The sequence below is a fragment of the Schistocerca americana genome, chromosome 2 (genome assembly GCF_021461395.2).
Source record: "Schistocerca americana isolate TAMUIC-IGC-003095 chromosome 2, iqSchAmer2.1, whole genome shotgun sequence".
NCBI classification, from domain to species: domain Eukaryota; kingdom Metazoa; phylum Arthropoda; class Insecta; order Orthoptera; family Acrididae; genus Schistocerca; species Schistocerca americana.
In genome coordinates, this window is record NC_060120.1 from 181,838,722 (window position 1) to 181,861,544 (window position 22,823).

The 22,823-nt window shown below is 39.4% G+C and overlaps 1 protein-coding gene across 1 annotated transcript in view; it reads right to left on the reverse strand.

Moving 5' to 3' along the window:
- Positions 1–22,823, reverse strand: part of LOC124594797 (GPI transamidase component PIG-T) — a 96,731-nt gene that overhangs the window by 57,633 nt on the left and 16,275 nt on the right. Inside the window, exons 3-4 of the mRNA XM_047133217.1 lie at positions 17,419–17,653; positions 10,748–10,834 (exon numbers count right to left, since the gene is read on the reverse strand). Coding sequence (XP_046989173.1) covers positions 10,748–10,834; positions 17,419–17,653 — 322 coding nt within the window. The remainder of the gene's footprint in view (positions 1–10,747; positions 10,835–17,418; positions 17,654–22,823) is intronic.

A 22,823-nucleotide genomic window follows, 5' to 3' on the forward strand; every position in this document is an offset into this window, starting at 1 on the left:
TGTTCGCTGTTGTCTACGAGGCATAACTGATCGACTTGTGAAACAACCACAAGGTAAACACACGTGCCGAACGTACGCTCGTCGAAATCGCCAAGCCTTAAATGGCGCTATGAGGTGGCGCCACAGGCGTGCGTGATGTGCGTCTGCGCTGAAATTCTAATAAGTTGCATATCTCATCGCTGCAAACTCATGGTGTAAATTTCACTTGATTCGGATGCTTCCTTCAGGGTGTTGCATTTACGGTGGCCAGCAGTGTATAATTTGATAATGAAGTCAAACAGTGCATTTTACACATACTAAAAGCACCACAACATCTAAGACAGGCTAAATACATACAGCAGCAAATAATATCTGGATTTCAACGGAAAACAAATAGTTTTCCTATAATCTCACAGTATGTGGTTAAAGGGATGAAATGCTTGGGGAATGAGAAAAATATCCAGAGAAAATGCTAAAATAGTTGTTGCTATTAAAGTCAATCTGTGATTTAATTCTTTGTATGTCTCTCATTACTTTAGAAAGCCTTAATTACTAGCTACTGCTGATGACTCCTCTGCAACTAATGTCTGCTCTTCTATCCTATTTTTGTTTGTTCATCCCGGAATTTCCATAGCCATAATAGAAAGCCCCCCCCCCCCCCTCTCATGAACCATGGACCTTGCCGTTGGTGGGGAGGCTTGCGTGCCTCAGCGATACAGATAGCCGTACCGTAGGTGCAACCACAGCGTAGGTGGTATCTGTTGAGAGGCCAGACAAACGTGTGGTTCCTGAAGAGGGGCAGCAGCCTTTTCAGTAGTTGCAAGGGCAACAGTCTGGATGATTGACTGATCTGGCCTTGTAACAATAACCAAAACGGCCTTGCTGCGCTGGTACTGCGAACGGCTGAAAGCAAGGGGAAACTACGGCCGTAATTTTACCCGAGGGCATGCAGCTTTACTGTATGATTAAATGATGATGGTGTCCTCTTGGGTAAAATATTCCGGAGGTAAAATAGTCCCCCATTCGGATCTCCGGGCGGGGACTACTCAAGAGGATGTTGTTATCAGGAGAAAGAAAACTGGCATTCTATGGATTGGAGCGTGGAATGTCAGATCCCTTAATCGGGCAGGTAGGTTAGAAAATTTAAAAAAGGAAATGGATAGGTTAAAGTTAGATATAGTGGGAATTAGTGAAGTTTGGTGGCAGGAGGAACAAGACTACTGGTCAGGTGACTACAGGGTTATAAACACAAAATCAAATAGGGGTCATGCAGGAGTAGGTTTAATAATGAATAGGAAAATAGGAATGCCGGTAAGCTACTACAAACAGCATAGTGAACGCATTATTGTGGCCAAGGTAGATACGAAGCCCACACTTACTACAGTAGCACAAGTTTATATGCCAACTAGCTCTGCAGATGACGAAGAAATTGAAGAAATGTATGATGAAATAAAAGAAATTATTCAGATAGTGAAGGGTGATGAAAATTTAATAGTCATGGGTGAGTGGAATTCGGTAGTAGGAAAAGGGAGAGAAGGAAACATAGTAGGTGACTATGGATTGGGGCTAAAAAATGAAAGAGGAAGCTGCCTGTTAGAATTTTGCACAGAGCACAACTTAATCATAGCTAACACTTGGTTTAAGAATCATGAAAGAAGGCTGTATACATGGAAGAACCCTGGAGATACTAAAAGGTATCAGATAGATTATATAATGGTAAGACAGAGATTTAGGAACCAGGTTTTAAATTGTAAGACATTTCCAGGGGCAGATGTGGACTCTGACCACAATCTATTGGCTATGACCTGTAGATTAAAACTGAAGAAACTGCAAAAAGGTGGGAATTTAAGGAGATGGGACCTGGATAAACTGAAAGAACCAGAGGTTGTACAGGGTTTCAGGGACAGCATAAGGGAACAATTGACAGGAATGGGGGAAAGAAATACAGTAGAAGAAGAATGGGTAGCTTTGAGGGATGAAGTAGTGAAGGCAGCAGAGGATCAGGTAGGTAAAAAGACGAGGGCTAGTAGAAATCCTTGGGTAACAGAAGAAATATTGAATTTAATTGATGAAAGGAGAAAATATAAAAATGCAGTAAATGAAGCAGGCAGAAAGGAATACAAATGTCTCAAAAATGAGATCGACAGGAAGTGCAAAATGGCTAAGCAGGGATGGTTAGAGAACAAATGTAAGGAGATCGAGGCTTATCTCACTAGGGGTAAGATAGATACTGCCTACAGGAAAATTAAAGAGACCTTTGGAGATACGAGAACCACTTGCATGAACATCAAGAGCTCAGATGGAAACCCAGTTCTAAGCAAAGAAGGGAAAGCAGAAAGTTGGAAGGAGTACATAGAGGGTCTATACAAGGGCGATGTACTTTAGGACAATATTATGGAAATGGAAGAGGATGTAGATGAAGATGAAATGGGAGCTACGATACTGCGTGAGGAAATTGACAGAGCACTGAAAGACCTGAGTCGAAACAAGGCCCCCGGAGTAGACAACATTCCATTGGAACTACTGACGGCCTTGGGAGAGCCACTCCTGACAAAACTCTACCATCTGGTGAGCAAGATGTACGAAACAGGCGAAATACCCTCAGATTTCAAGAAGAATATAATAATTCCAATTCCAAAGAAAGCAGGTGTTGACAGATGTGAAAATTACCAAACTATCAGTTTAATAAGCCACAGCTGCAAAATACTAACACGAATTCTTTACAGACGAATGGAAAAACTAGTAGAAGCCGACCTCGGGGAAGATCAGTTTGGATTCCGTAGAAATACTGGAACATGTGAGGCAATACTGACCCTAGGACTTATCTTAGAAGAAAGATTAAGGAAAGGCAAACCTATGTTTCTAGCATTTGTAGACTTAGAGAAAGCTTTTGACAATGTTGACTGGAATACTCTCTTTAAAATTCTAAAGGTGGCAGGGGTAAAATACAGGGAGCGAAAGGCTATTTACAATTTGTACAGAAACCAGATGGCAGTTATAGGAGTTGAGGGGCATGAAAGGGAAGAGTGGTTGGGAAGGGAGTAAGACAGGGTTGTAGCCTCTTCCCGATGTTATTCAATCTGTATATTGAGCAAGCAGTAAAGGAAACAAAAGAAAAATTCGGAGTAGGTATTAAAATCCATGGAGGAGAAATAAAAACTTTGAGGTTCACCAATGACATTGTAATTCTGTCAGAGACAGCAAAGGACTTGGAAGAGCAGTTGAATGGAATGGACAGTGTCTTGAAAGGGGGATATAAGATGAACATCAACAAAAGCAAAGCGAGGGTAATGGAATGGAGTCGAATTAAGTCGGGTGATGTTGAGGGAATTAGATTAGGAAATGAGACACTTAAAGTAGTAAAGGAGTTTAGCTATTTGGGGAGCAAAATAACTGATGATGGTCGAAGTAGAGAGGATATGAAATGTAGACTGGCAATGGCAAGGAAAGCGTTTCTGAAGAAGAGAAATTTGTTTACATCGAGTATAGATTTAAGTGTGAGGAAGTCATTTCTGAAAGTATTTGTGTGGAGTGTAGCCATGTATGGAGGTGAAACATGGACGATAAATAGTTCGGACAAGAAGAGAATAGAAGCTTTCGAAATGTGGTGCTACAGAAGAATGCTGAAGATTAGATGGGTGGATCACATAACTAATGAGGAAGTATTGAATAGGATTGGGGAGAAGAGAAGTTTGTGGCACAACTTGACCAGAAGAAGGGATCGGTTGGTAGGACATGTTCCGAGGCATCAAGGGATCACCAATTTAGTATTGGAGGGCAGCGTAGAGGGTAAAAATTGTAGAGGGAGACCAAGAGATGAATACACTAAGCAGATTCAGAAGGATGTAGACTGCAGTAGGTACTGGGAGATGATGAAGCTTGCACAGGATAGAGCAGCATGGAGAGCTGCATCAAACCAGTCTCAGGACTGAAGACCACAACAACAACATAATAGAAAGAATAAATTATTAAGTAAACAATAAAAATATACAATGAATGTAAGCTTGGTTTGTCCATGAGTGCTGCTAAACTCTGCAACCCAGCTCCACAGACCCACGGGGGTTGTATGATGTGGAACCCTCCAGCCCCCATCACGATTAACAGGTGTATTAAGTAGTAATAACATTTAACAGTATGCTGAAAGGGCATCATCAGGAGCACCCCACGGAAGTGTGATAGGACCACTGTTGTTCTGTATTTACATAAATGATTTGGTGGACGGGTTGGGCAGCAGTCTGTGGTAGTTTGCTGATGATGCCATGGTGTACAGTAAGGTTTCAAAGTTGAGTGACTGCAGAAAGATACAAGATGAGTTACACAAAATTTCCATTTGTTATGATGAATGGGAGGCAGTACTAAATGCGGAAAAATGTAAATTAATGCAGATGAGTAGGAAGCACAAACCTGTAATGTTCGGATACAGTGTCCAGTTTGACACAGTCAAGTCGTTTAAATATTTGGGCATAATATTGCAAAGCAGTATGAGGTAGAACTAGCATGTGAAAACTGTAGTAGGGAAGGCAAATGGTCGACTTCAGTTTACTGGGGGAATTCTGGCAAAGAGCAGTTCACATGTAATGGAGACCACAGACAGGATGCTGGTGTGACCTATTCTTGAGTACTGCTTGAGTTTTTGGGATCCATACGAGGTTGGATTGAAGTAATTCGGAGGAGGGCTGCAAGATTTGTTACCAGTAGGTTCGAACAAAACATAAGTGGTGCAGAGATGCTTCGGGAATTCAAATGGGAATCCCTGGAGGGAAAATCGGTATTCTTTTCAGGAAACACTATTGAGAAAATTTAGAGAACCAGCATTTGAAGCTGACTGCTGAACAATTCTGCTGCTGCCAACATACATCGTTTAAGGATCACACAGAGCCGTACAGACAGTTGTTTTTCGCTCACTCTATTTGTGCTTGAAACAGGAGGGAAATGACAAGTAGTGGTACAGGGTACCCACCACCATGGACCTTACAGTGGCTTGCGGAGTATCTATGTAGATGTAGATGAGGAGATCTTGTTAGTTGTGAATTGTAAAAAAGGAAACAGATGAGAGTGAGAAGCATACGTAGCTTCAAAAGATAAGATAAGAGCAGTTGGAGAACTCAAGTTAAAAATAATTGCCAATGTAATTGTCAACGGTGAGTACACAAGTTGTGATATAATCGTTCAATGAAGATGGTAAAGATTACAATGTATCACAATTTCAGTTTTAACAAGTGAACCTAAATACAGATGTGGAAACAAACAAACGAAGTAACTTTGAAAGAATTTTACATGTATCACATAACGATCAAAGACAACTAGGGATATACTCATATTACCAATCCCCATAATTTATCTGAACACTTCTTAGTTGACATATAAGCAAAAGGCGAGGAAAAACAAATGATATTCATACGCCAGAATAGAAAGAAACTCCATACGAAGAGTATATTCACTTGAGATATACATTCACAAATGATGGCAACGTTGATGGCATAGGAAGACTAGTGATTTTACCGTCACCTTATGACGGAAGTCCACGACACACGCACGAGTACACATTAGATGCTATGACCTACTGAAGAAAATGTGATCACCCTGATTTATCCATAACATTCACTTGCAATTCATATTGGTTGGAGATCAAAGACAAGATGATTTATGGACAAGCTCCTATGGGCTCTCATGACATAATAGCTTGAGTTTTTCTATACAAACAAATAAGATTCGCGGTTGTTATTAAAAGGTACCATATTTTTGAAAGCATTATATGCTGGATGTACACACTCAAATCACAGAAATGAGGATCATCTCATTCACACAATTTAATTTGGTCACATGAAAAAATCTGTCCAAATCAAACTGATCGAAAATTTGAACTGAATTTCTGAAGCCAAAACAGGATCCAGAATTATACTATATAGGAGTGAAAATATGATTCATGGTGCATGTGGAAGAGTAAATATGAATTCACCATGCATGAGTAATGGAAAGAGTACAAAGTGATATGTTGTTGTTGTTGTGGTCTTCAGTCCCGAGAGTGGTCTGATGCAGCTCTCTGTGCTACTCTATCCTGTGCAAGCTTCTTCATCTCCCAGTACCTACTGCAACCTACATCCTTCTGAATCTGCTTGGTGTATTCATCTCTTGGTCTCCCTCTACGATTTTTACTCTCCACACTGCCCTCCAATACTAAATTGTTGATCCCTTGATGCCTCAGAACATGCCCTACCAACCGATCCCTTCTTATAGTCAAGTTGTGCCACAAATTTCTCTTCTCTCCAATTCTATTCAATACTTCCTCATTAGTTATGTGATCTACCCATCTAACCTTCAGCATTCTTGTGTAGCACCACATTTTGAAAACTTCTATTCTCTTCTTGTCTAAACTACTTATCGTCCACATTTCACTTCCATACGTGGCTACAGCCCATACAAATACTTTCATAAACGATTTCCTGACACTTAAATCTACACTCGATGTTAACAAATTTCTCTTCTTCAGAAACGCTTTCCTTGCCATTGCCAGTCTACATTTTATATCCTCTCTACTTTGGCCTTCATCAGTTATTTAGTTCCTCAAATAGCAAAGTGTCTCATTTCCTGATCTAATTCATTCAGCATCACCTGACTTAATTCGATTACATCCCTTTATCCTCATTTTGCTTTTGTTGATGTTCATCTTATATCCTCCTTTCAAGACACTGTCCATTCTGTTTAACTGCTCTTCCAAGTCCTTTGCAGTCTCTGAAAGAATTACAATATCATCAGCGAATCTCAAAGTTTTTATTTCTTCTCCATGCATTTTTAATTCCTACTCCTAATTTTTCTTTTGTTTCCTTTACTGCTTGCTCAATATACAGATTGAATAACATCGGGAAGAGGCTACAACCCTGTCTTACTCCCTTCCCAACCACTCTTCCCTTTCATGCCCCTCAACTCCTATAACTGCCATCTGCTTTCTATACAAATCGTGAATAGCCTTTCGCTCCCTGTATTTTACCCCTGCCACCTTCAGAATTTGAAAGAGAGTATTCCAATCAACATTGTCAAAAGCTTTCTCTAAGTCTACAAATGCTAGAAATGTAGGTTTGCCTTTCCTTAATCTTTCTTCTAAGATAAGTTGTAAGGTCAGTATTGCCTCACGTGTTCCAGTATTTCTACGGAATCCAAACTGATCTTCCCCGAGGTCGGCTTCTACCAGTTTTTCCATTCATCTGTAAAGAATTCGTGTTAGTATTTTGCAGTTGTGACTTATTAAACTGATAGTTTGGTAATTTACACATGTGTCAACACCTGCTTTCTTCGGGATTGGAATTATTGTATTCTTCTTGAAGTCTGAGGGTATTTCGCCTGTCTCATACATCTTGCTCACCAGATGGTAGAGTTTTGTCAGGAGTGGCTCTCCCAAGGCTGTCAGTAGTTCTAATGGAATGTTGTCTACTCCTGGGGCCTTGTTTCGTCTTAGGTCTTTCGGTGTTCTGTCAAACTCTCCATGCAGTATCATATCTCCCATTTCATCTTCATCTACAACCTCTTCCACGTCCATAATATTGTTCTCAAGTACATCAGCCTTGTATATAGATACTCTATATACTCCTTCCATCTTTCTGTATTCCCTTCTTTGCTTAGACTGGGTTTCCATCTGAGCTCTTGATATTCATACAAGTGGTTCTCTTTTCTCCAAAGGTCTCTTTAATTTTCCTGTAGGCATTATCTATCTTACCCCTCATGATATATGCCTCTACATCCTTACAATTGTCCTCTAGCCATCCCTGCTTAGCCATTTGCACTTCCTGTCGATCTTATTTTTGAGACATTTGCATTCCTTTCTGCCTGCTTCATTAACTGCATTTTTATATTTTCTCCTTTCTTCAATTAAATTCAATATATATTCTGTTACCCAAGGATTTCTACTAGCCCTTATCTTTTTACATACTTGATCCTCTGCTGCCTTCACTATTTCATCACTCAAAGCTACCCATTCTTCTTCTACTGTATTTCTTTCCCCCATTCTTGTCAATCACTCCCTAATGCTACCTCTCAAACTCTCTACAACCTCTGGTTCTGTCAGTTTATCCAGGTCCCATCTCCTTAAATTCCCACCTTTCTGCAGTTTCTTCAGTTTTAATCTACAGTTCATAACCAATAGATTGTGGGCAGAGTCCACATCTGCCCCTGGAAATGTCTTAAAATTTAAAACCTGGTTCCTAAATCTCTGTCTTACCATTATATAATCTATCTGAAACAATACAGTATCACTAGGCCTCTTCCATGTATACAACCTCATTTCATGATTCTTGAACCAAGTGTTAGCTATGATTAAGTTATGCTCTGTGCAAAATTCTACGAGGCTGCTTCCTCTCTCATTCCATACTTCCATTCCATATTCACCTAATATATTTCTGTCTCTTCCTTTTCCTACTATCGAATTCCAATCACCAATGACTATTAAATTTTCGTCTCCCTTCACTATCTGAATAATTTCTTTTATCTCATCATACATTTCATCAATGTCTTCGTCATCTGCGGAGCAAGCTGGCATATAAACTTGTACTACTGTGGTAGGCGTGGGCTTTGTGTCTATCTTGGCCACAATAATGCATTCACTATGCTGTTTGTAGGAGCTTACCTGCACCCCTATTTTTTTATTCATTATTAAACCTACTCCTGTATTACCCCTACTTGATTTTGTATTTATAACCCTGTATTTACCTGACCAGAAGTCTCATTCCTCCTGCCACTGAACTTCACTAATTCCCACTATACCTAACTTTAATCTATCCATTTCCCTTTTTAAATTTTCCAACCTACCTACCTGATTAAAGGATCTGACATTCCACACCCCAATCCGTAGAACACCAGTTTTCTTTCTCCTGATAACGATGTCCTCCTGTGTAGTCCCCGCCCGGAGCCCTGAATGGGGGACTATTTTTCCTCCGGAATATTTCACCCAAGAGGACGCCATCATCATTTAACCATACAGTAAAGCTGCATGCCCTCGGGAAAAATTACGGCTGTAAGTTTCCTCTTGCTTTCAGCTGTTTGCAGTGCCAGCACTGCAAGGTCAATGGTTAGTGTTACAAGGCCAGATCAGTCAATCATTAAGACTGTTGCCCCTGCATATACTGAAAAGGCAACTGCCCCTCTTCAGGAATCACACGTTTGTCTGGCCTCTCAACAGATACCTGGCCTCTCAACAGATACCCCTCTGTTGTGGTTGCACCTACAGTACGGCTATCTGTATCGCTGAGGCATGCAAGCCTCCCCACTAATGGCAAGGTCTATGGATCATGGGGGGAGGACAAAGTGATATGCAAGATCATATTTAAATGAGACACAAACAGAAGATGGATATCAGAATACCAAAAATTGCCAAAATACTAACACAGGATAATCAAGAGAGAGACTTAGATAATCACGGGTGGTTCAATACAACCTGCTTCTATCAAAAGATATCACAAGCACACACAAATATGGGGTACTGCAACTCAGTGAACTCAATTAATCATGTGTGCAAATACATTAACACAGGGAATGATATGGGTTGTTCACAAAGGAAACGATATGGGTGCGTTCACAATAACCAGAGACAACAGCAAATAATATTCAAAAGATGAAATACTTCAGTATCAAATCATTTAGGAATAAAGGAGATGTCTTCCCAAAAGGCAGAGGAGCTGTGTCATTGACAGGTACACAAACAAAAAGTGCAGAGCTTTGCTAGCTTTTGGAATGAAATTCCTTTCTACAGCTGTAGGAGAAATCCCCCCCACACATACACACATACGCCTGTTTCCCTAAATTGTGCTCAGTTGGCTGAGTGCAGTGTAGGGAGACAGGTGTGTGCGTGTGCGCGCGCGCGCGCGGGTGTGTGTGTGTGTGTGTGTGTGTGTGTGTGTGTGTGTGTGTGTGTGTGTGTGTTTGTCTTACAGCTTGAGAAAGGAATTTCATTCTGTAAACTAACAAAGCTCTGCACCTTTTGCTTGTGTACATGTCAATGACACAGTGTTCTGCCTTTCTGTGAGTCGTCTCCTTTATTCCTAAATAATTTGTTATTCTCATACAGAACTTTGCATACAATATTATATTTCAGTATCAAGTAGGCAGATATATACATTGTAATGATGGGGCTTAGCGAATATTGGATTTCCCAATACATGATAAAGAACCAGCATTAGTTGATAAACAGTGCATTTAGAAAATGGTCAACACATATTCTTACAAAAGACTCTGCAGATAGAGTAGGCAGTGAACCAGCTGTGAATATAACATTAACTACATTTTTCCAACTTTGTCAAAATGATCCATTTACAAGAACACTGCTATATGTTGATGAACCATCATGCTATATGTGGAATGCAACAAGATGAATCTTTCAATTAAGAAAGCAACGAGCTCCAGTCAGGGGTCACAAAGAAATCTTCAAAAGTACTTAAGAGTATTTCTGAGCGTTCAAGAGTATTTCTGAGCATGAAATGCTAACATTATTATGATACCTCTGAATATTCATTTTTACAATATTTTTGCTTAATCTGGAATATTCTCAGAAAACAAATTACAATAAAGACCAAGCGACGTGGGTCTTTTTTAACTTGTAATCATAATAAACAAATCTTGCCTTCCATAGTGCCAGTGTTGAGTTTGGTGTTTCAAGTGAAAAAAAAGAGGAGAATGGATGCTCTCTGCAAAATCTATGGCATTGAATCTGCTTGAAAATTATGTTTTCCAAGCTCATAGCAAAAATCAAAAACATAATCATAATGCATAAACAGATACATACCCTGCAAATTGGTCTGAGGTGAACTCCTAGAGAGTGGTAATTTGTATTGTGTATAAACCCAGCATTTAAGAGTGTTGCCAAACCTCTCTGTGGAATAAAAAAGACAATACAGTAACGCAAAATAAGAAGTTGGCTTCAACATGTGAGAAAGTAATGTTAACTACAGTTACGTCTATATTTCAGGTACAAAAACAGGAAGACTAATTCTAATTAATTACAAAGATAATAGAAATTAAATTAAAGTGAACACAGAAAAGAACTTTTACTCACTGGACTTCTTTCACCTCTATTTAGTAGTAATTTCAGATGTTCAACATCATTTTCCTAGACATTACTTTCTAAACTGAAATGTAGCTCATCAGTCCCACTTAAAATGAAAACACACGTTTCTGTACCCAGTAATCAATTCTAGTACATTCAGTGTCATTAATATGACACTAAATATGCTAGAATTAATTACTTATTTTTGCATAATGTATGTGACAAACGAGTGCCCAGTGGAAAATGGGCACATGCCACTGTGATTTTGGTACAGGACAACAGCCGATGCCATCTAGTGTTGTAGGTGGGAACTTGTAGCACAGTGGCATGTGCCCGTTCCTTTAAAGAGAGCATATTATATTTTCTGTTATTCAGGACTGATGCATTTCCAGTGGAAAAGAGACCCATGCCAATAGTATTTCTGTGTCTCACGAGTCGATTCATCTGATTGGTTGACTTGGTTTTGGAAAGCCAATCAGAAAGGATTTCTCAAATATTGTTCATATGTTTCCCAGATGGCCGCAATAGGTGTTGCTATTAATGTTACCCATGAAGAAAATACAACAGTACATTTAAAAAAAAATATTAAAAAAATTATAAAGAAAATGAGTGGGAAGATAATGAAAGGAAGAGGTTAAGAAGCAATGGAAAAGAATATAAATCCTGAAAAAATAAGATTGAGCCCAAGAAAGTGTTTTGTAGTGACACTGACCCATGCTGCAAAACTAGTTTCTGCAAATACTCAACACTGAATGAACGACAGAAGGAAGCAATATTTAGAGTTTTATCAATTGGGAGATTATAGTAAGCACAATGCTTATTTATCTGGATTAGTGCAACCTAATAGGTGCAAAAAAGTATATCCAAGGAAGAGGAAGGTTCCAACAGTAAGCCAGACAAGGTTTCTTTCAGGTATTTTATTCAAGACACTCCAGTTACTGAGGCGGAAATGTGTAGTGCCGCATTTTAACCGTTTATGCCATTTCTGTTAAATGTTTGAGGACTGCCCATAGCAATGAACTGAGAGTAATGAATCTACAATATATGTATCTGTACATACACCTTGACAGGATAGAAGAGGCCAGCATTCTAACAGACCTCATGCCATTGTTAACAAGAGAAAAAATAAGGTTAGAAATCACATCGAAATGTTTCCAAGGTACACATCGCATTTTAATAGAATGCAAAATCTGTTCACTCAATTGCTGGAATGTATAGTTTGTACTGTGAAGATCTTAAAAATACAGATGAAGTCCCAGTGAATCCACAGACATCACACTACACCTTGAGAAAGCTGAAGCTGCATATAGTGCTCTGAAAAGTGACTCAAATGAGTCAAAACTGAACGTTTTGTGCATGGACTTACAACATGCACTGCCAACACCATATATTTTGACAGAAACAGTTTTTTATAAGAGACAACTTTGGACATATGATTTCTGTATTCACCACTGTAGTAATGAGAAGGCAGTGATGTGTGTATGGACCGAGAATGTTGCTTCTAGAGGGGCCGATGATGAAGTAGTTAGCTGCACTTTAAAAGCTTTAGACATGGTGCAGAAATATCATCATTTATTCTGGTTTGTGTGTTGGACAAAATAATAACTATATTATCCTAGGTCTGTGGCTGTACCTCCTAGATAAAAAATGTTTTGGTGGTGTTGAGCACAAATTTCTCCTCCCTGGTCACATGTTTGTGCCATGTGACAGGGATTTTGGAGTTATTGAGAAGCTGAAAAGAAAGAGACAGGCTGTGGACACTCCAGCAAAATGGGTTGAGCTTACATGAAAGGGCAATCAAAAGAACCCATTCATTGTGGCTGAAATGAAGAAAGACATCTTCATGCCACGAAAAGTATCGTCAAACGTAAAGTTACTGTTGACAAAAAGCCTGCAGACATCAGAAATGCAATGGTGTTTAGATTAGTGAGTGGTGAACATTCTGTATATATCGGATATTCAAATAATCAAACTGAGAAACCTGTACAAGCTAGTTTACAGAAGTGTCATGGACGATTTGCGAAGTTTGCAGACTGCCAGTTAGTTCCTAAGTATCCAAATGGACGTCAAATTAAGGCAACAATGTTCAAGGACCTTCAAAGCTTACTGCAATTTGTGCCTCCAATATATTCAAATTTTTATCAGTCATTGATAAGTGATGGTAGTGACGATTCAATGGAACAGGAAAACATTGATGAAGAGTTTGACTATTGATGGTGTGTTACGTAATGTGTCTACACGTCAAGCATTTCATTTTCTGTACTTTAAATTGTAATAAAGTGGCCTAATATTTAACAGAATTTGCGAAACACCATCTACTTAATGTAACAACTGTTAGTATCACAGCACGAGTTCATATTACTATAAAAAATCATATTTCCTTAATTCCCATTTCCTGACACAACATACTTTGGTGGCATGTCCCCTTTTCCACTGGGCCCCTCATATAATATTTTCAAGGCTATATTGAGTACCCTGTGGAGTCTGCATTCCAAATTATATTTTGGAAATGCAGATCAATGCAAATAAGGATATTTGTATCAACATCTAAATTAAAAATATTTAGTTGCATGTAAATATGATGTGGCGGCAATACTATGAAAAGCATAGATTGCTACTCGCCATATAGCGGAGATGTTGAGTCACAGATAGGCATATAACAAAAAGACAGTCAAGCAAGTCTGCTGTCAGCCAAAAAGGCCCTCTTATGAATTAGACAATGTACACATACACATGCAGATGCAACTCACACACGACCACTGTTTCTGGCTGCTGAAGCCAGAAGAGAGACAGTAGTCTCGCTCGCTCGCGCGCACGCGCGCGTACATGTGCGTGTGCGTGTGAGTGAGTGAGTGAAGGCCTTTTTGGCTGAAAGCTTACTTGCTTGACAATCTTTTTATTATGTCCCTCTGCGACTCATCATCTCCGTTACATGGTCAGTAGCAATCTATCCTTTTCATAATATTGTCATTATTCCAACCTGGATTTTCCATTATTTGATATGATAGGGGGGTTGAAATTAATACATTTACAAAAATTCACAGTTCAATTCTTAGTCCATCCTTGAATTATTTCTTTATTACAATGAAAATTCACTTACAAAAGCTAGAGAATTACAAGGAGACAGAATGGCTGGTCAGTATTTACTATCAGGTGGCAAAATTGCCAGTACCACTGATAAACACGTCCATTCATTTTTGTTTCCCCTCGTCCTCACTACAGGTGGACGATTTGCAACTTCAGTACGATAGTTTTTCTATTGTTATATCTGCCTATTGGCAGTACTTAGAATTTTGCCTCATAACAATAAGTACTAGAATGTTTTTCCTTTCACTTTTTTTTTACCTCTGCCAAAGATAAGTATGTATGAAAAATGCTAAATGTTATCTTGATTTAGAGTTCAAGGTCAACTGTAAGTCCTCTTATAACTGTCTGCATAAGTTATTTCAAAGGTCAGAGGGAGGCAAGGCTCTCATCACTTATAAAAGTACCATGTCTGATTTTATTTTATTTACTCATCCAAGGATTTTCTCATTTTGTCATCATATTACATTGGAAATCAATAACTTAGAATTTAGATACGTACAGACTGTATAAGTAGGTTTCTTTGAGGATAGGACAGGTGGTCAGTCATGCCCTTCATGAAGGAACCATCCTGGCATTTGCCTGGAATGATTCATATAACAACAGAAAACTTAAATTGGGATAGCTGGACACAGAAAACTCCATCCTCTCAAATATGAGGTCAGTGTCTTAACAACAACCCTACCTGATTTGATTAGTCCCTATTGTACAACGTTCTTTTACACACAGTTTGCACCACATAGCTTAATAATATAAAACAGTTTTGCACTACAGCACTGAACACACTAAAGACACCTGCTGGTGACCTCTGGACCACGAACATGCTGCTACGTCCCTTGCACTCCTCCAGTATGTTCAGAAAACTAACTACATGCCCATAAACATTCAACTATGCCCCTGCAAATCTTCATGTCCTCCCCTCAGTCTGCCTGAAAAACAGACTGCATCCAACACCCTCCTCTGCCCCCCACCTCCCTTTGATGAGCAAGATGTTGAGCTAGGGAGAATGTCATTACTACCATGCACTGCAGAATTTGACACAGTTTCCTTGTAACAGCATTACAACGTGATCATGCACTGTAATGTGACAGAGTCCTTTTGTTAGTGCCTTTCTTTATTAACTACTACTCTGAGCCTTCTAAGTAATCTTTAACTGAGTAGTAAACATTACATTTAGTTGCATTTTAAACAGATATATTTTAGTAATCTTTTTCATCTCCTTGGGGAATTTATTATAAAATTTTATTCCCCAATAGCAAGTGTTGTTTTCAGTTTTTTATTCATTTTTCCTCAGTTCTTCTCCTGTAATTACATAGAAAGTGGTTAGTGAAACACCTAGTAACTTTTTTTCCTGATCTGTGCAACAGACTGATAGATGTACTCACTTGGTGCAGGAAGGAAGCCCAGTTGTTTTTTTTTTTTTTTTAATATGACCAGGTTAGATTGCTACTCACTACAGAGGGGGTGGGCATTGATAATCAACGCCTCCTTTATATCACAAGTAGCAATCTATTTTCCATATTTTTGTTAGTCCATCTTGGATTATTCATTGTTCAGTTTTTGAATAGTTACTTACAAAGAGTCTGATTAATGCTCCTAGGTATTATACTCATGGCTCTTTTCCACAGTTTAAAAACCGTGTAAATATTTTGTGCCTTCAACTCCCAGAAAAGAATTGAGTGTACATTGGAATAGTATGTCACCCAAAGACACTGGCTCTTCCAAATTGAAGATCTCTTTTGCTTATCGCTTAACTTGGTTGATGGTTCATTCAATTCTTTAAAGAATCTGGGATTTACTGGTAGAATCCTAAGAACATAACAAGCTGATCATATTTCTTTATTAGTATCTTCGTTTGTTTGTTCCATGTTAAATTACCATTAATATCCAGCCCCAAAAATTTTTGTGTTTGTTACATAATCTCTAGATTTGTCATCTTTGTTTTATGCAACAGTTGTTTTCCATCTTTGTGCTGAAGTGCATATTTTCCAGGTACAACTGGAACCACTTGTTTTACTTGGTGCTTTTAGCTTGTTTAGTAGTATTTTTATGGTCAACAGTTTCACAAGCCTTGGACAAACCTAAGAATCTACCTGTAACACAGTCAACCTTGTCAAGAGCTTCAAGTACCACTTTTGTGAACTCTGTAATGTCCAACATGGTACTTCTTGCACTTCAAAAACCAAACAGTATGTCATTAAAAAGGTTGCTTACTAAAGCTCTGCAGTTTTCAAACCTATCTCGGGGTTGATGATAGGTTTATTTATTAATTCATGATGAAGAATGGGAAGATTACAAAAAGTATGATTAAAAAGAGTTTTCATTGTATCCTTGTTTCATACACAACAGAAGCAGGTAATAGTCATATCAACACTACTGTGGGTTGGATATGACATGTGGACACTTATCATCATGACGACAAGAAACTTGTGTGGTTGAAAGTGCAGAAGCTTCAGGCAATTATGATCACGAAATAGAGGAACTACATAATCAAGTTATAATTCCCAAGGAAATGTAAGTGTGCCATCAATAACTGCAGGCTAGCATGGATTGGCCAAACCAACAGCATAAGTAGTAAGACTTCCTCTACGATGAGTTCAGTATTATCAAAAAACCTTATAATGTACTTCTAAAATACAGCCATGTCTTGTTCAAAAAGGACCATTAAGAACACAAACATAATTTTAAATACTTTGGACACTCTGCTAGAAGATAACATCTTCTGGCATTTAATTACATCTGCTTTACTTGATTTGTTCAAATACGATTACAGTAAACACTATTACAGGGCAGAAACTCCAACAAATTCATTCACTTCCTTGACCTATAATCAAGTGTACTATATGTGGATACTTGTTTTAGGCACCGATTGGTCTCACAACTTCCCAATTGCTTCTACAGAGATGACGATACCCTCAAGAGACTGCAGGAGAGAAACACGTATTCGAAAATGAGTGGTAGCTGAAGACAACAACACAGTATCACAGGAAATGACTCACTACTGATAATTAGTAACATACGCCCAAATACGTCAGAACAAACTGTCACATAACTAAATAAAAAATCAAGGAAACTACCCAAAGATCACATGTGGACTGACATATTACTTATTTAACAGTTAACCAGTTAAGTATCAGCCACAATCAAGTTCCAAATTTTTCACTGAGTTTACATAAATCTCTGTCTCTGCTATTCTAGATCACACAAAAATCAGTCAGTGAAATGAATGTAAAAATGGTTTTCATTGTGTACACTGAAATATGCATTATAAATCCCTTCTGAATACGATTACTGTGTGATAAATTAAATTTAAAATCAATCTGTACCTTTGATTCACAAGGAAGTAGTTTTTTCCACGGTGTCAGATTTTCAGTGCATACAATTTCCCTTGGTAGGGCAGCATATCGGAGCAGGCTAGAATTCAACTGTTTATCAAGTGTCACACCAGATGGCCTGAGGCTGTATTCAGGCTGTAGACTGTTGGACTTGTCAATAAAATTCAAGGATGCACAAAGCAGACCAGAGAGAGCACCCGTCAGTTCCTTCCACAGCTTATCAATGCTGAAATTCAAAATATGACAAAGTAGTAATCAAAATTACTCGAAATGCTCCTTATTTCCTTACTTTCTTTTATAATGTTATAAACTACATTCCAAAAACTAGATGAGAAGTAGCATATGACTTTCAATTAATACAGAAGGAGTAAACTTGTCCAAATTCACAACACACAATTGAACTTTTCTCCTCAACTTCTCTTTGGTGTTCCAGCTTCTACTGCAATCTCTCTGACAGGAAACTTTTAGGAAGCACCGCATTGTTTACTTTATGGATACCACTTGCCGACATGAAAATTCAGATGTTATTTAACAGTGGCACCACTGACAAAACAGAATACGAATTAAATGCACATTTGACCATTTAAATAATGGTAGTGAGAAAGGTAACAACTCCCTGCACAGTTAATTACTAATATTAATCAAGGATATATCCATAAAATAAGATAATTATACTATTAAGTAAGCCCTTATGACTAAGAAGCCCTTTAAATTGGTTGGTTGGTTGGTTGGTTGGTTGATTCACGGTAGGGGACCAAACAGCAAGGTCATTGGTCCCATCAGATTAGGGAAGGACGGGGAAAGGTTAGGGAAATCACAGAAAACCTAAATCAGGATAGTTGGATGCAGGTTTGAACCGTCATCCTCCCGAATGCAAGTCCAGTGTGCTAATCACAGCACCACTTCACTCAGTCACCCTTTAATTAAAATTCTTAATTACTCTTTACTTGATTTACCAGCAAGAACTAATGAAATTTTGGACTATTACTAGCATTATGTTTAGTAATTCAAATTGTAACCGGATTATTTTTGGCAATACATTACATATCAAATATTACCATAACATTTAGAAGTATAGTTCACATCTGTTGAGATGCAAATAACGGCTAAATTATCCAAACATTACATGCAAATGGAGCTTCTATTTTTTTTTTACCTGTATTTATTTAGATGTAGGACACGGAATTTATTATGGTTCATATACAAAGCAAGTCACTAACTGTTGCCACCTAGAATACCTCCGAAAGTACGATAGTAGCTGAAAAGTTTGTGGGACAAAAGTTGCATGGGAAAATGGGGGCCATAATATGATGTTGGTTTCTTGTTGCTAGGTGGGGTTTTATCAGAGATATAGTCAACTTTGTTTTTTTAAATTGGGTGCTATAGTTTGGTACTTATTTTCTGATAGCGGCTATCAAGATGAATCCAATGATGTGTAACAATAAGATCTTTGAAAGTCAACGAAGGTCAAAATGGTGGCATGAATGTCCATTTACAGAAGGTGTTTGAAGTGACGACCATTGGTATCAATACAGTGCTGCAATCTTCTTACATGGATTGAGCGGTATTCCTCATCACTTTGGCACTTATCGAAGTACATGCTCTGACAATTCTCTCTCGTATATCATGCAAATAATAAATATTCGCCGAATACAGCGTATCCATCTAACATGCCATTAACATGTAAACACCATTCGATGGTTTTACAATACAACACTAATAGGAACAGTAAGACTAGTAATGTCGAATCAAGTGAATGTGAATGATGCATTGTTTCGAAAAATAAGTCTATATGCTTCTCATTTATGGAGAATGACAATGAAATTCGGTGAGAGCTAGAGACTTATATGCTGAAAGACATCTTGAACGTACTCACTCTAAATGTTGTACATTTAAATATGTGTATGACAAACTGAGAACAACTGGATCTTTAACACATCTGAAACATATCTGGCAAAGGAAAGTTACCAATGAGGAAACAGGAATCGATACTCTTGCCACTGTGGTTCGAGATCCTTGTGTTAGTTCACGTCAAATCGCAAGGGAATCTGGCATGAGCCAGAGTAGTGTTGTTCGTGTTCTGCATCGCCATAAATATCATTTGTACCATAACAGTCTCCACCAAGAATTAACCGGTACGGATTGAATGTGTCATATTGAATTCTGCCGATGGGCTCAACTTCAGATTCAGAGGGATGACACATTTACGAATTTGATTTTATTTACTGACGAGCCTACATTCACAAACCATGGAAATGTCAATTCTCATAACATGCATTATTGGGCAACTTAAAATCCCTATTTTGTGCAGCAAGTTGCACACCAAAAACCATAGTCGGTGAATGTATGGTGTGGTATTCTGGAGGACAGAATTATAGACCCCTCATCGAAGGAAATCTTAATGGTAGGAAGTACACCACACTCCTGCAAGAAACAATAGGTCCGTTATTGGAAGAAATACCTTTAGGAACAAGGAACAGAATGTGGTATCAACATGATGGGTGTCTGGCACATTTTTTGCTGATGGCTAGAAATGAGTTGCAGAGACAATTCCCAAATTGTTGGATTGGACACGGAGGAGATGTGTCATGGCTGGCTCATTCACCAGACTTGACGCCTATGGATTTTTTTTTTTAATTGTGATTCGTAAAAGACATTGTTTATAAAGATGTTCCAACTATAACTGAAGATATGCGAGAGAGAATTGTCAGTGCATACACTTTGATAAGTGCTGATGTGATAAGGAACACCATTCAATCCACGATAAGAAGATTGCAGCACTGCATTCATAGCAATGGGTATCACTTTGGACACCTTCTGTAGATGGATGTTCATGCCACCTTTGTGACCTTCACTGACCTTCAAAGACCTTACTGTTACACATCATTGGATTTGTCTCAATGTCCACTATCAGAAAATAGGAATAAAACTATAGCATCCCATTTAAAAAACAAAGTTGACCTTCATATCTCTGACGTGATCCAATCTAGCAACAAAAAACGAAAGTCATATTATGGCCCCCATTGTCCCAAGCAACTTTTGTCCCACAAACTTTTCAGCTACTATCGTACTTCGGAACTATTCTTGGTGGCAACAGACAGCAAAGAAAAAGTGAGGAAGGGTTAAAATGGAGGTTGGGTGGAGGCCTGGGAGAAAAAGGCCAGATGTTCACTCTTAACACTGTGGGATAAAAACCCTCCTCACAAATAAAGCATCAAATTGTAATAGCAGTTGAGGCATTGTCTCCCAACACCACTGGCAGTGCGGTGGGAAGGTGAAAAGTCTGCTACAGAGCAGCTAAAAGTTGGCAGTCCAATAAGATGTGGACGACTGTCAAGTGGGAACCACAGCGACACTGAGGCGGGGCCTTGCAATGGAGGAGGTGACCATGAGCCAGTCAAGTATGGCAGATGCAGAGCTGGCAAAGGACAATGGAGTCCCTTTGAGTGGTCACATGGATGACCACATTCACACTACATAGTTTATTTGGTGTACTGAGGGTGCGCCATTCAGTATCCCAGATCCCAAAAACTTTGCCGTGTAGGACCAATCGGAGATCAGTTCCCGGGAGTCCGATCTCCAGAGTTGGTTTATCGGTAGCTTGTTTGGCCAGTCTGTCAGTAAGTATTGTGAGGACATAAAGAGACTCCCGGATAGTCATTACCAAGGGATGGCAAGGGAAGCACTGGTTGAGAGCTTGTAGGCTACTTAAGGAGTCACTACAAATGACGAACTCACCTGCGCAGGAGCAGATATGCTCAAGAGTGCAAGAGATGGCCACCAACTCTGCAGCGAATACACTGCAGCCATCTGGCAAGGAGCGCTGTTTAGTATGGCCAGCGTGAGCGTAAGTGAAGCCAGCGTGACCATCGACCACTGAGCCATAAGTATAGACTATTTATGAGCCCTGGAACTCATCAAGAATAGAGAAAAAGTGACGGTGGAGGGCCTCAGGTGGAACTGAGCCTTTTGGATCTTGTGATAGGTCCAGATGAAGTTGTGGCCAAGGCATGGACCATGGAGACATACGTGAGTTGACCCACAGGAAAGGTGGTAGAGGAAAAGTGTTGAGTGCAGTAAGAATTGACCAGACACAGACTGCAATTGGAAATCCCAACCTGAGCTGCCATTGTGGGAGATGGATTGCAGTGTGAGGGAAAAGGAGACAATAATTTGGATGGTGAGGTGAACTATGAATGTGGGCAGTATAATTCACATGCAGTTACTGTCACCTAGTATCCAATTGAGGAATGCCAGCTTCTAAGAGGAGGCTGTTCACTGAGGTGGTTCAGAAAGTCCCGTCACAAGCGAAACTCCACAATGGTGTATAAGGTCAAGCAGCCGCAATGCTGAGGGCAATGCTGAACCAACCACCAAGCTCCCTTAGCCAAGACGGGACTGCACAAGGGCTTTGTACAGCTGCAGCAGTGTAGGGCAATTAGCATCCCAGGTGGTGTGGCTCAGGTATCCAATCATATTAAGATGCTGCCAGCACTTTTCCTTTTGCTGATGAAGATGAGGAAACCAAGTTAAACAGGTGTCGAAGACCAGTCCCAAAAAGCAGTAAGTCTCCCTACATTAAGTAGTTGCTCATCGAGGTCAAGTTCTGGATAGGGGTGGACAGTATGACAATGATACAAGTGCATGACGCAAGTCTGGGTGGCTGAAAACTGAAAGCCATGAGTGTGGTCCCACGATTGTGCCTTTCATATGGCTCCTTGCAGTCAATGTTCAGCCACATCAATAGAAAAGGAGCAGAAGGATATAAAAAAATTGTCAGCTTATAGGATGGGAGATACTGAGGACCCCAATGATAGTGGGAGGCCATTAACGGCAATTAAAAGAGTGGGAAGCTCTGCGTAACACCATCTCTTGGATATAGGGCGAACTGTAGGAAGTACGACTCGAAGTCTGTAGGTGTGGAGCAACAATAAGTTCCGTATCAAAATCAGAAGTGGGCCTGGAGGCCCCACTCATGCACAGTAGCATGACTGTGGTGTAGCCAAGTGGTATCGAAGTCTTTCATCATGTCGAAAAAGACAGCAATAAGGTGTTGTCGCCGGGAGAAGGCCGATCGGATGGCAGACTCCAAGTGGATCAAGTCGTTGGTGGTTGGCTGCTTGGTTTAAAAGTGGGGGGGGGAAGGGACCAAACTGCTTGGTCATCAGTCCCTTGTTCCGAATAAAACAATGCCACACGAGGGAGAATAAAACAAACGAGACGTGCAACACAAAACGGAAAGAAAGGAAAAACCACAAGAACGAAGGAAAGTAACAATCACTATAAGGAGCAAAAGAGGACAACAAACAACAAAGAAACAGGAGAAACAGTTAGAAGAGAGTAAAACAAGAAAGCAGATTACAGTGGCTGGCCGACGACGAGAATAAAAAGGAGAA